At 43.2% G+C, this 12,111-nt stretch overlaps 1 protein-coding gene across 1 annotated transcript in view; it reads left to right on the top strand.

Annotated features, from left to right (window-relative positions):
* Nucleotides 1–11,862, top strand: part of HS1BP3 (HCLS1 binding protein 3) — a 51,899-nt gene extending 40,037 nt beyond the window's left edge. Inside the window, exons 5-7 of the mRNA XM_010393267.4 lie at nucleotides 263–414; nucleotides 897–1,032; nucleotides 10,121–11,862. Coding sequence (XP_010391569.2) covers nucleotides 263–414; nucleotides 897–1,032; nucleotides 10,121–10,349 — 517 coding nt within the window. The 3' untranslated portion in view covers nucleotides 10,350–11,862. The remainder of the gene's footprint in view (nucleotides 1–262; nucleotides 415–896; nucleotides 1,033–10,120) is intronic.
* The last annotated feature ends 249 nt before the right edge of the window (nucleotides 11,863–12,111 follow it).

The raw sequence follows: 12,111 nt of genomic DNA, 5'->3' as shown, positions 1-12,111 counted from the left end.
TAGCTCTGCTTTTCCCATTCCCGTTGGGCTCCTTGACAGATTCTAAGAATATACAACATGGCTACAGGTAGAGAAGGTCTGACCAACAGTCCCTCCAGCTCAGTATCCCATTCCTGCCAGCAATTAACAGATGCCTGTGTACCTTTGTCTAAACCTTTCATAGCCTCCCACCATGTATTTTCAGCTTATGAGACTTTCTAGCCATAAATCTTGCTTGTTAAATGAAGAGTTGCAGCTGGCTTTCTTTTCTCTTATGTTTTAGAACTAAAAAAGCAAAGAAGGCACCTGCTCCTCCAGCCAATGAAGAGAAGCCCAAATTAACCATTTTTGAAGAGGAGGTGGATCCAGATGAAGGACTCTTTGGCCCAGAAAAGGATTTCTCATCAGTTGGTCCCAGAAGAAAGATGAAAGAGAGTAAAGTTGTTCTGTATTTGTATATGCACAGATTATTTTATCTAAATCATGTGTATAACTGAGCCTTTAAATTACAGTGATGCATAGTATACAGGCTAAATAATGACTTGGAAATGTTGAGGCAAATCTTCAACTGAGCAGAATCATGTAGAATCATTCAGAAAGAACAAATGAAACCTGTAGCTCCCGTAGCTGTTCTCACATTTGGAACTGGGATATTAAGGTCTGTGCTGTCCCACAGTCACTCATGCCACACTAGCAAGAGTAATGTGACCTATTTTTGAGTGCAAAGAAAAAGCAGATTGATCAAGTCCCTAGAGTGCAGAATATTACTGCACTTTGTGGGCTGGAAGTCTTTGGAAAAAAAATAATTGTCTACATGATCTGTTTTTTCAACCCAACCAGCCAGATTTACTAGTTAGTGCAGGCATTGTGTTACATAGCATGATTTAACTACAGCAGCTTCTGATTCCCCTTTCTAGATCTGAAGTTATTTGAAGACCCAGACCTCGGTGGGGTGGTGAGACTGGGTGACTCACTCCTGCTGCCAGCTGCCTGTGAGCACAGCAATTATGTGCTGAGCAGGGCTCCTGAGGAGGACACTGAGGAACTGCTGAGGTACTCATCTCAAATCTGTCATGTGGGATGAAGGTGGTCTGAGATGTTATTTAGATCTTGAAAGAGATTAATTCGGGAGCAAAGCTTAAATACTCAGAATGCAAACTGTGAATCAATACTTGTATTGACAAGTAAAATGTAAGATGTGTGCCATGGAGCTTGGAGATAAACACATTAAAAAGGAAATTAGGAAGACCCTTTGGGAAAGGTGGGGTGCAAGGTATTATTCTGTGACTCCAAAGGAAGGGTCTTGAAGGCCCAAGCTGTGCTATCTTGCTCGTTTTCTACATGACACTTCTGCTTTCTGCAAACGATCCACAGGGAACCTGACCTCCATTGTGAAAAGTGAGGGACAAAGCCCAGAGATAAAGAGCAGGTCAGCTTCAGGGACGTGAAATCAGGAGCTCTTGCCACAAGAGGAATGATTTTCATGCTGATGGCTCACAGACTTCCATGCATGCTTCCAGGAGGGATCCTGTGCATACCTCCACAGCAGTAAAGATCTCTTTATCACCCTGCATTTAATATTTAATCTAGTGGAAAGGAGGGCTAGAGCTCAGAGTTGTAGGAGGGTATAATTTATTGCTTCTCCCTTGATAGTGTAGCACTGGAACACATCAGCACATAATGCGTTTATCCCTGACATCTCTCTCACAGGGCTGGTTCGCCTGTGCTGATAATCCTCCAGAGATCAAGCAGGGAACCAATGCTTGGAGAGACACAGGGAATCTGTGCTGCAGTAATGAGTCAAATTCATTCCTTCTGGGTCTCAAGCTGGCATCCGAATGATGAGGCCAGCCTGCTTCCAGTGCTAATTTGTGTCAACCAGTTCCTGTTAGGATGTATGATTTCCATAGTAGGTACTAAACCCTGGAGAGAGACTCTCTGTGTGGTTTCAAAGCTCTCGTGAAGCAGATAATTTTGCAGCTGCTGCTTTCTATGCATGGAAAAGTGCTGGCTGTCTGAGCAGTAATACCTGACTTACTTTAAACAAAGGTTAAATTGGGCGGGGTGCCATCTTGCATGACATCCTGACAGCTCACCTGATGTTTACAGAACCTGATGGGGCAGGACATGACCTGATTTTATGCTGTGGTACATTAGGAGCAAATACATGTGTGCTTGCAATATTTTCTTCTCTGCTAGTGAACTCAGCATACAGCACTTCATCCAGAGTGTTCATATGACTACAGGAGAAGGGCCTGTTGCAGTGCAGTCCTTGCATTTTTATCCACCAGAGAGAACTTCTCCATCTGTCGTGTTAATCTCTTTTGGATTATATATGTTCAGAGAAAGGTCTCTGAAGTCTGCTCTGAGACCAACAGATCATGCTTTCAGATCAGTTTGAGATCATCAACAACAGTAGCACACCCAGATGGTTATGGGAACCCATGAGAAAAGATTTCATTTCTTTTAAATTCCAGTAGTTTTCATTTATTCCTGATTTGTCCCGGTGCTTTCAATAGCTGATAAGTCATCAAGATCCAGTTGGAAATGAATACATGTAATGAAGCAGAAAATCATGCCAGTGGTCCAATGGGAAAGTTGCTATGGGAATCCAGAGGCAACTCCTGGCTGTGCAAGAGGTAGGCAGATAGGTCAGGATCTGTTGACATGTTCAGTTGCCTAACACCCTCTGAAATTTCCCTGGTAAACCCAGTTCATGGTGTTACCTGCACATCGTGGAGGGCTGATGAACTGAATGCAAGGCAGTTGAGTGTAAAGGAGAAGCTGCTGGCAAAGAGGGGAGGAGGAGTGGCAGTGCTGTTTTAACCTAATGCAACACTTCACCTCCCCTCTATGCAAATTCACTGCAGTCCCCTGAAATCCCATAGCGGAATTTTCTCCAGTGGTTGTGCAAAATGCACTTCATTTGCTGTGCAGCTGGAAGCCTCAGCAGAACAATCAGGTCTCACTAATATAGAGGCAGCAATTGAATCATCATCTCCCACCTTCCCTTACCACGAAAATGGTGTGGAATGTTCTTGCAGGGCAGTGCCACAGTCTCTCTTCCAGGCAGTGACCCTTTGTGGTGAGAAAATGTTCAACATAAGCTGAACTCTGCAATCTCCTGGCATAGGAGCTTATTTTGAGGCCTAAGAATAAGTCCTGCCTTTGCCCTGTACATGTTGACAATTACTTTCCCAAAAAAGACTGAAGAAATCTCTCCCCTGCCCTCAGATCAGAGCAGGAGCTGTGACAACCTGTTCCTTTAGTGGGCTAGAGCTGGATATGCTATGAGAGGGAAATGGAAACATCTTGGTCTCTTGGACATAGTCATACCAGTTGTATCATACCAAAAGTTTACCTGGGCACATTTTGCTAAGATCTCGGACTGTCCTGAGGTATGATGCACCAGCAAGTCCAGAAACCTGGATATGTTCACTGCACTCCAATGGAGCAGCTGAATAATGAAGATGTGGGAGCTCTTCACTGGTGTATTGAACATTCACAGGTACCTCAGGGTCTGCTCACATGTGTGTGGTAGATCTGAGAAGTGTCTGACTCACTGTGAATCATGGGCAGAATAGGAGAGAGCTGCCTAAGGCAGAGGAGGGCAGAACCTTCTTCCAAAGGGGGATGGGAGAAACATAATGTTCAGAGCAGAACACAGGAGCAACCAAATCCTTTGTGATCTTTATGGTACCTGAGTGGTTGTAGCAGCAGCACCACAGCAGTGTCAGCACAGCAGTGAATCCTCAGCAGTGACTATAACTCATGAGGCAGAGGCTGTTAAGGAGGCAAATGAGTCTGCAAAATATGCATGGGCTCTGCTTGTCACAACATGAGGAAGAAGAGAATCTGATAAATGTTCTCATTGCAAAGTGAAGACTGTGCTCACTGTGGATACCTGCTCATATGAAATGAGAATTACTGTTTTAAATAGAATCACCAACTTTACATTAACAAGTGTTGAGCATTGAGAACCAATTGCTGTGTAAGATTTCATGGGCTTTATCCCATGGGACTCTACAAAGTAGATCCCTGAAGAGGCCAAAGTCTGCTCTCCTGAAATCCAGGGCAGTTACTTTGCTGAGCACCCACTTCACTGTCCTGAGAGATTCAAATTCCACCATTTCATGGTCACTGCAGCCCAGCTGCTCTTGAGCTTCACATTCCCCTCCTTGTTGGTGAGAACGAGGTCAAGCCTAGCACCTCTCTTTGTTGGCTCCTTTGTCACTTGGAGAAGTAAATTGGCCTCAATGCATTCCAGGAACCTCCTGGATTGCTTAAGCCCTGCTGGTTGTCCTTCCAACAGATACTGGGGTGGTTGAAGTCCTCCATTGAGGACCAAGGTTTGTGAATGTGAAGCTGCTTCTCCTCTGTAGAGTACCTTATCTCCTCACTCTTCCTGGTCAGGTGGCCTGTAGCAGACCCCCACTACAATGTCACCTGTCCCTGCCTTCCCTTTAATCCTGACCCCCGAGTTCTTGGCTGGCTCCTCATCTGAGGCTCCTGACTGAGCTCTGTGCACTCCAACTGGTCACTGGCATAGGGGGTGAGAGTCCCTCCTCACATCCCCTGCCTGTCCTTCATAAAGAGCCTGTATCCTTCCATTCCAGCGCTCCAGTCTCAGGAGCCATCCCACCATGTCTCCATGATGCCAGTGAGATCATAGCCCTGCAGGCATGCACATTTCTGTCTCATTAATCTCAATCATGCCTGCCTGGTGTAATGGATCAGGTTTTTGTGGAAAACTAATGCTGGAATTGATCCTGTGAATGTTGCAGCAGCTCTGTGGGCCCACAGAATTACATAAATTATCACACATCCTAGCCTGAAATAATTATCACAGCTGTCTGAGCAGCCTTTTCAGAGAGATTTAATTAGCTTCACCTTTGGTAATGAATAGGGAGCTGAGATGGAAGGAAGCAGCTGTCAGCACAACATTTGTCTTTTTCCAGTGCTGAAAAAAAGTGTCAGCAGCAGGATCCCAGTTCTGCTGCCCTGTGATGGCAGATCTGGTGTGTTCCTTCTTAGGATTGCACGGATAACCCTTTCAGGAGCATTACATTTTTTAAGACTGAGGTTGTTTGTGAAACTGCACCCCAAACACTGTTCAGTCCATAGAGCTTCTTGAGCAGGTTTGTCAGCTTCTGGTTTCCAAGGAACTGTTGCCACTCTTGAAGCACAAAAAGTTTGTGTGTTCTTCTTTCAGCAGGCATTAGCAGATGCTGAATTCAGAGAGTAACACCTCTTCAACCTATGCAGGAGTCATGTGGGGCACCGTCTCCAGCACCAGTGCTCACTGTCCTGAGAATATGAGAACACTATAGTTGGGAAAAAAACTTTGAGAAACTCCAGAGGGTTTAAACGTAGATCCCTTGGGAGAGGGTTATTTGGGCAATGTACAGGTGGAAGAGAAGGTTGCAATAACTGAGTCAGAAATCTCCTGACCACTCCAGGGCAGTTTCTCTTGCTTGCTATGACCAAACTGTGGGGAAAGGTCCTTGATTTGGCTGCAGTAGGTTATAGAAAAACAAATTTTTCTGTGATGTTTTTCAAGCATTTATTTTTTTCATTCCTGTGATGTGTTGGGATGCTACTTACAAGCATTAGAAAAGCTATGAAGTAAACTTGCCAACAAAACGAAAAGTTTTTTGCTAGACTGGAAACATTAATCCTTGCCCCACTCCTAGGAACATGTACAGGTTGTGTAGAATAATGTAGAGAGGCAACGTGGAGTCCTAGTGTAGCAAGAGATGCTTTTGCTGGGCTTGGGACCCACCAAATTTCAACCATCTTGCCGCAGGTTGTTTGCATTTTTGACAGACATCATCAGCTCAAGGAGCAAAAGTTGCCTGCTCTCCCCTCCCCCAGCTGTGCCTTTGGCTGGGGATTGGGGAACTTTCTAAAGAGGCAGGAGAGAGAGGTTTGAACTTCTTCAGACTGGAAAAATGGACTTGTCTCATTTCCTAGGTGAGCAATGTAACCAACAGGCTGATTTCCTTAGAGGGCTTCTTGTGGGACTGACCTCCACTACTGAGCCTGTCCTCTGGCACTCGGCCGGGCAGCACCACCGGGCTGCATCCGTGCTGTTGGACTCTCTGCAGCTGCAGAGCAAGGGGACTGTGTGCAGCTGCCTCTGGGAAATGGTCCCTGTCCCACACAAGCTTCCAGTTGTGCTGGAGAGTATTTTGGAGGAGGGCTAATCTCTCCCAGACCAAAACCATGCCAGTGGTTCCAATACGGACTGTCACATTCCAGTGTCCGGAAGTATTTCCTGGCCCTGGTTGAAATACCACTGTGAATTTACCTGTAATGGATTGTAGGGGAAAGCTGAAGCAGGAGGAGAGATACCTCCTTCACAGCCCCAGTGCTTGGCATTCCTGGGGTTAACTCCAGCCTGTATCTGTCCATGGGCCTTGATGGACATCACACTGTCTCTCCTGACCACAGCAGACATGATAGGCAACAACAGATACTTTGAAGTCTCCTGCCTATTTTTGGGCACAAGTCTTTTCCTAAATTGTAGATGTGATATAACAGCATTCTCCAAGGCTTCACTAAGGTATCTCTCGTACTTGGAATTAACACCAGACAAAATAAAGTTAGTAAGATGAAAGTCTGTTCTGCAAGAACTGCAGTTAGTTGCATAACTGAGCTTCTAGCACGAGCCTTTTGGATACTTTAGCAAATTATGGGAGTCTTTGTCTCTTGCTTTCATTACAGATTCTCATCACTAAAGCATTCCCAGCAAGCAGAGGTCACTGTCCCCATCACGTTGTACATACAGTCATTCCTGTCCCAAAGATCTGGTCCAGAGAGATGGGACAAAGTTCAGAGAAGTGGCATCTAAAATGTTGATGTTCTTGTGGCAGCTGCATCTGCCTCCAAGTCAGAACTCGTTTACTGACTGGATGTCCACATGCCAGCAGTCATGAAAGGCTTTGTGACAGCCTTTCTTCAGGAAGGGCTTTGATTGCTTTCTGTGTCAGAGAGAATTTCCACCAATAGTCTGTGAATCAGCACAACAATATGGCAGGAATTTTAAACAGTGAGGTGCTGCTTTTCTTTTACAGAAAAAGAAAGACTAATTAAAGAATGATTAATTACATGGATTCTCTGCCTGATTGTCTATAAAAAGATGGGGTGGGAAGGTTCTTCCTTTAATCTTGTTTCAGAATAGTTGCTTGATTTTTTCTTTTTCCTCCTGGCCTGGAGTTAAATATGGTGGTAGTTATGCACTGTAACAATTCCTTTGCTTTCAAGAAATAGAAGTCCTTGTTTCTATCTCTGCCTGAGGCATTTTGCATTTTACCTCTTTAGTTTTGCAAAGACGGTTGTGTGTCACATGATCAAACAGCAGTGGATCAAACAGCTTGCCTAGCACTGCAGCCCTGAAAAGCAGGTTTTGAGACAAAGACCACATATTATCTGCTATGTTCTCTCTAAGAGAATTCTGTCTAACCAAGGTCTTGAAAAAATCCAGGACAGAAATAGAAAATTACATCATCAGCTTCCAGACTTTCTCCTGCAGAATCTTTGGCTTAAAAGCAGAATACCAAACCCCCATCCCCTAAAGACCCCCACAACCTACTGGACTGGATCTTTTGGGGGTATTTTTTTGGCTGTGCTGAGTGGTTTTGTTGCTGTGATTAGCACAGAAGCTGGAGTAGAGAATTTGGGAAGTTGTACCATCATACCAGGTTAGTGAGCTGGATTTACTGCTCCCCTTTCTGGGGCACCCAGTTCAAAATCCTGCTTCCTCCATATGGTCTCTGTGTATATTGTGTATTGTTCCTCTGGTTATTATGTTTTCTGTTATTTAAGACCAAAACTTTATGACATGGACACTGATTCATTCACTTGTTTGTTTATGCCAAGAAGGGAGGCTTCAGAAATACCAGCCCTAACAAGTTTTGTTTTTTGCACAGCAAAGAGAACAAGAACATGTCTTGGCAATGTGATCAGAGGTGTGATATCTCTTGGATATCAGAGTTCACAACAAACAGGAAGGCCTGGGCTTAAATGAAATTAATTTCTTTGTAGATGAGGAATTCAGAAATATATTGAGCGTGTTTTGTAAGTAGGATATGTCACCCACAAGGAATCATGGAAAATAAAAGACATCAGAAATCTGATCTAAATAAAAGAGGATATAATCTCCAGAGTTACTTGGAGGATGAAATCTGAGGCGCTGCCTGCTGGAATACCACAGGTAGAGTTCAAGGTGCAGAACTCCGGGAATGGCTCTGCCCATCAGTTGGTCTGTTCAGGTGTTCCCTTGTTTTAGATATCAGTGTTCATGCTATTGATTTTACAAAAGTAGCCTTGGTTAAAAATGATTCTTCTTAGATTCTCTTTGGGAGTCACAAGAAGATCTGTCTGAGTTCAGGAATGGTTTTACCTTAAAGGGTTCCGACTGCCTGTACACCAGAAAATTTAGGCTAATCCTTATTGACTTAATGGCCGGTTCATGGTGGGTGTAGTTTGTCTCAGCCTGGGCAGTACAGTAGTGAGTTCCTCACAGCTTTTAATGAGGGTGAACACAAAAAAGAAACCCTTGAAATCATGCAATTTATCTTAGTAATAGTGGGATCCTTAGTTTGAGGGAGCTGTAAATCTTGAAGTACCTATGGTTTTAACATTCAAACAATATTTACTATGGATGGAGGAATAAAGTGTCTCAGAGAGGTTGGTTCTTCAATTGATCATGTTCCCTGTGGTCTGGGACAGTTGCCTTATCAGTTGCTTCCCAAATTATGGAAAAGCTCAGCTTTACTTTTAACTGTCTGCAGAAAGCCCCACCAGTTGTACTGCTGCCTGGTAGAGGCATTTACAGTATCTTTCCTAAGGCTACTGGTACTGGTGAACAAAGAGAGAAAGGGAGGAATCACTGTCTCATTCAGGAAACAAATTATCCCAGTGGTTTCACAGGAGTCTGGGTAATCCCCCAAGATGCCTCATTGCCTGGCAGTGAGGAAGTTATAAACTGGATATCAGGAAAAGGTTTTTCACCCAGAGGGTGGTTGGGCACTGTACAGGCCCCCAGGGCAGTGGTAACAGCACCAAACCTGATGGAGCTCAAGAAGCTTTTGAACAATGCTCTCAGGCACATGGTGTGACTCTTGGGATGTCCTGTACAGGGCCAGGAGTTGGACTTGATGACCCTGATGGATCCCCTCCAGCTCAGGATATTCTATGATCCCATGATTCTAACTACAAAAGGCAAATGAGTGGAAGAACCAAAAAATACATGACATGAAATGATTCATTCATGTTCCAGGGATGGCCTCCCTACAGGTCATGGAGAAGGAGGAACTAAAAAGGCATCTTCCTTAGACTCCTGTACCTTATGCTGTTCCAGTGAGTGGAGCCACTGGAGAGGATCTTTCTTTTTCTTTCCTCCACATTTTGACTTTCCAAAGGCACACAGCTCTTGGAGTCACAAGATAATCTATGATAAGGGCTCTCTTAAAAGATTTCAACAGCTCATGTGGGAACAGAGTTGGGCATACACAGCATGCTACATCTCTGATAAGGTCAAACAAGGCAAGTGGAAAATACCTGAACTGTTTGAGGTGTTCTGGGTTATTTCAGTAGGAATCAGAGGGAAATTATCACCAAAAAGAGTTGTTGTATATGGTCACAGATTGCAAAACTTCTTCAGTTTGCCAGAACCAAATGTGAACATAGAATTTTAAAATCCATTAGTGTTTCCAGTTTCTCATGATTGAGCATGGGGATGTTTAATCTCAGTTTTGGGTGATGGGGATGAAGAAGAAACAGAGCTGAATGTGGAAAATTTTACTTTCTCATGAAAATTTATGGGGAAGCAAACCATCCTGTCACAAAAAAAACCATTTGTTTCCCAAACTAAAATAAAGTTTGGTGGTTTTAGTAATTGCAATTTGCCTTTATTTTAGACATTTGAAAACATGCTGTAAAATTAACTTGTATAGTGAATTGAAAAGCCACATTATAAAAAAGATGGTTCTTACAGAAACTTCTACAGAGAGAGAAATTCATCAGAGTAGATCCTTTTCCTACAGAAGGTTTTGTTTTGAAAGATTGCATTTTCTTACAAAACAAAAAGCAATTCACAAATTCCCAGGATGTTACTGATGTTTTCTTTCCATTCCAGAGTTGAAGATAGTTTTGAGAAACTCTTAGAGGTTACCTCCAAACCAAAACCTAAGGTCCCACCAAAACCACCACTGCCTCAGAAGCCAGCAGTTGCCCCCAGGTGCACTAATTCACCTTCACTGGCAAAGCAAAAGGAAAACAGGATTCAGACAATGAATGAAGTGGACATTCTCCAGTATATCCAGGAAAATGAATCTATCAACAACCAGGATACCAGTCTTTTTTGAACATATGTATTTTTAAAATGTGATGATGCCTTCTTGGCCCCAACTCCCAGTGAGCTCAAGTGATGGCAGCAAGAACTGACCAGGTGTTCCTACTGTCACAGTGCTCATTTCTGTACCAGGATAGAGAGAGCAGCAAGCCTGAGTAGCAGAACCTCTGTTTGACATTTTCAAAACAGTGCAGCTGTGATATAATGTTGCCTTAGATTTTCAGGGTTTTACAGGGAATGTGGACAGGGATGTAGCACTACAGATCATCTACTGCTATTTTAGTATCAACATAGTACAGTTTTGGCCAGTTGATTGAAAATGGTGAGGATGTTGTACACATGGCAGCTGTGAATGATGTCCAACAAATGGTCTGAGGCAGGATAGGATGCTGTTCCTGTCATTTTTAGATAGTGTATTTCAGCTCAACGGAAAGGCCATTTTCCTTTCATCCAGTGCGTTTTTGTAGCAGCCTTTTCCGCCCTGACTGGTATTTTGGTACATTTTAACAGGAACTGCTAAATATAATTTAACAGTTCCTCTGTCTTTCAGTGGAACACTGAAATCCCAGCTAAGCCTGACAATCTGCTGCCTTAATTGTTGTGCCTCAACCGCACAAATGCCAACTTGTAGGAGAACTTCAGGCCTGCAGAGACCACACTGTGCATCTCTGACTCCTGGGGAGAATAGCAGATGACTGAGGGTGGCTAAGAACACTCTCCAGACATAGATGGAGGTTGCAGTGCGTAGGAGGTTTGGATTCTTTAGGACTCCTGTGAACCCCAGATCCACAAGACCTGATTTTTTCTAGCCAAGTCTTCCTGGGCTTCCGCTGTAATTAGTAGAGAGAGAGATTTCTTCAGGAGGTGATTCAGTGCAGGTGTGTTAATGGAGGAACTCTGAATTGCTCTCTGGACTCACTCTTTCTCTCCTATTCCTTCACTTCTCCAAAAATTTTAAGAACCAGCCATTGTGATTAGTTCCACTAAGCTAAAATGAGTTTGTGTGGTAAGAGAGTGGTCTGTTCTTTACCATGCAATGGCTAAAACAAGGGAGGTCAAACTTGGCATTATCTAGAGGAAAAAAATAGGAAAAAAAATATACTGGATAAATTTTAATATGCGGGAAAAGAAAAACATGATAAAATAGGCATCCAAGACACTCTGATTGAAGATACTGAATTTACACCTAATGTGAGTTGATACCTGCTGTCATGCAGAAAGAGATTCCTGAATTCATTCCATGTGTGGTCTAGCCAGAGATGAAGAAGACAAGCTCCCCAGAGGGAAAATTTTAATATATTTCAGCCATATCATCATCCCAATATTTGCCTGTCTAACACAGAACAAATTAAATAGAAAGCATTATATATATTTTAATAATGAAATTATTTCTATTAGCATTTCCTTTTTAAGCCAATGGAAAATATTATAAAGGTATTTTGCTTTGATGGGACAGATAAAATACAATCATTGGTTCTCCTCTGTATATGGTATGTTTTACTATAATAAAACATTTTGCTAACCCACAGGTGTTACTGTTATTACTGTTGTTCTCTAGGTTGTACATTGGCAGCAAAGAATCAATTCCATTCCGCCCATGAGGAGTGTTACATGGTGTTAAAATGTAAATAAGTATGAAACCAAAAATGTAGCTGTGCTCACATTTCCTTTGAGAGCAGCTAAAGGGAGAACCAGAGGTACTACCTGGTCCTGTCCCCACAGTGTCCTGGTGCAATTAGGAGTCTTGTTTATCCCATCCTGCAAAAGGGGAATAA

This window comes from Corvus cornix, chromosome 3 (genome assembly GCF_000738735.6).
Source record: "Corvus cornix cornix isolate S_Up_H32 chromosome 3, ASM73873v5, whole genome shotgun sequence".
Taxonomy (NCBI): domain Eukaryota; kingdom Metazoa; phylum Chordata; class Aves; order Passeriformes; family Corvidae; genus Corvus; species Corvus cornix.
The sequence above is the reverse complement of the archived record's forward strand: the minus strand, read 5'-3'. Positions and strand labels throughout refer to the sequence as shown.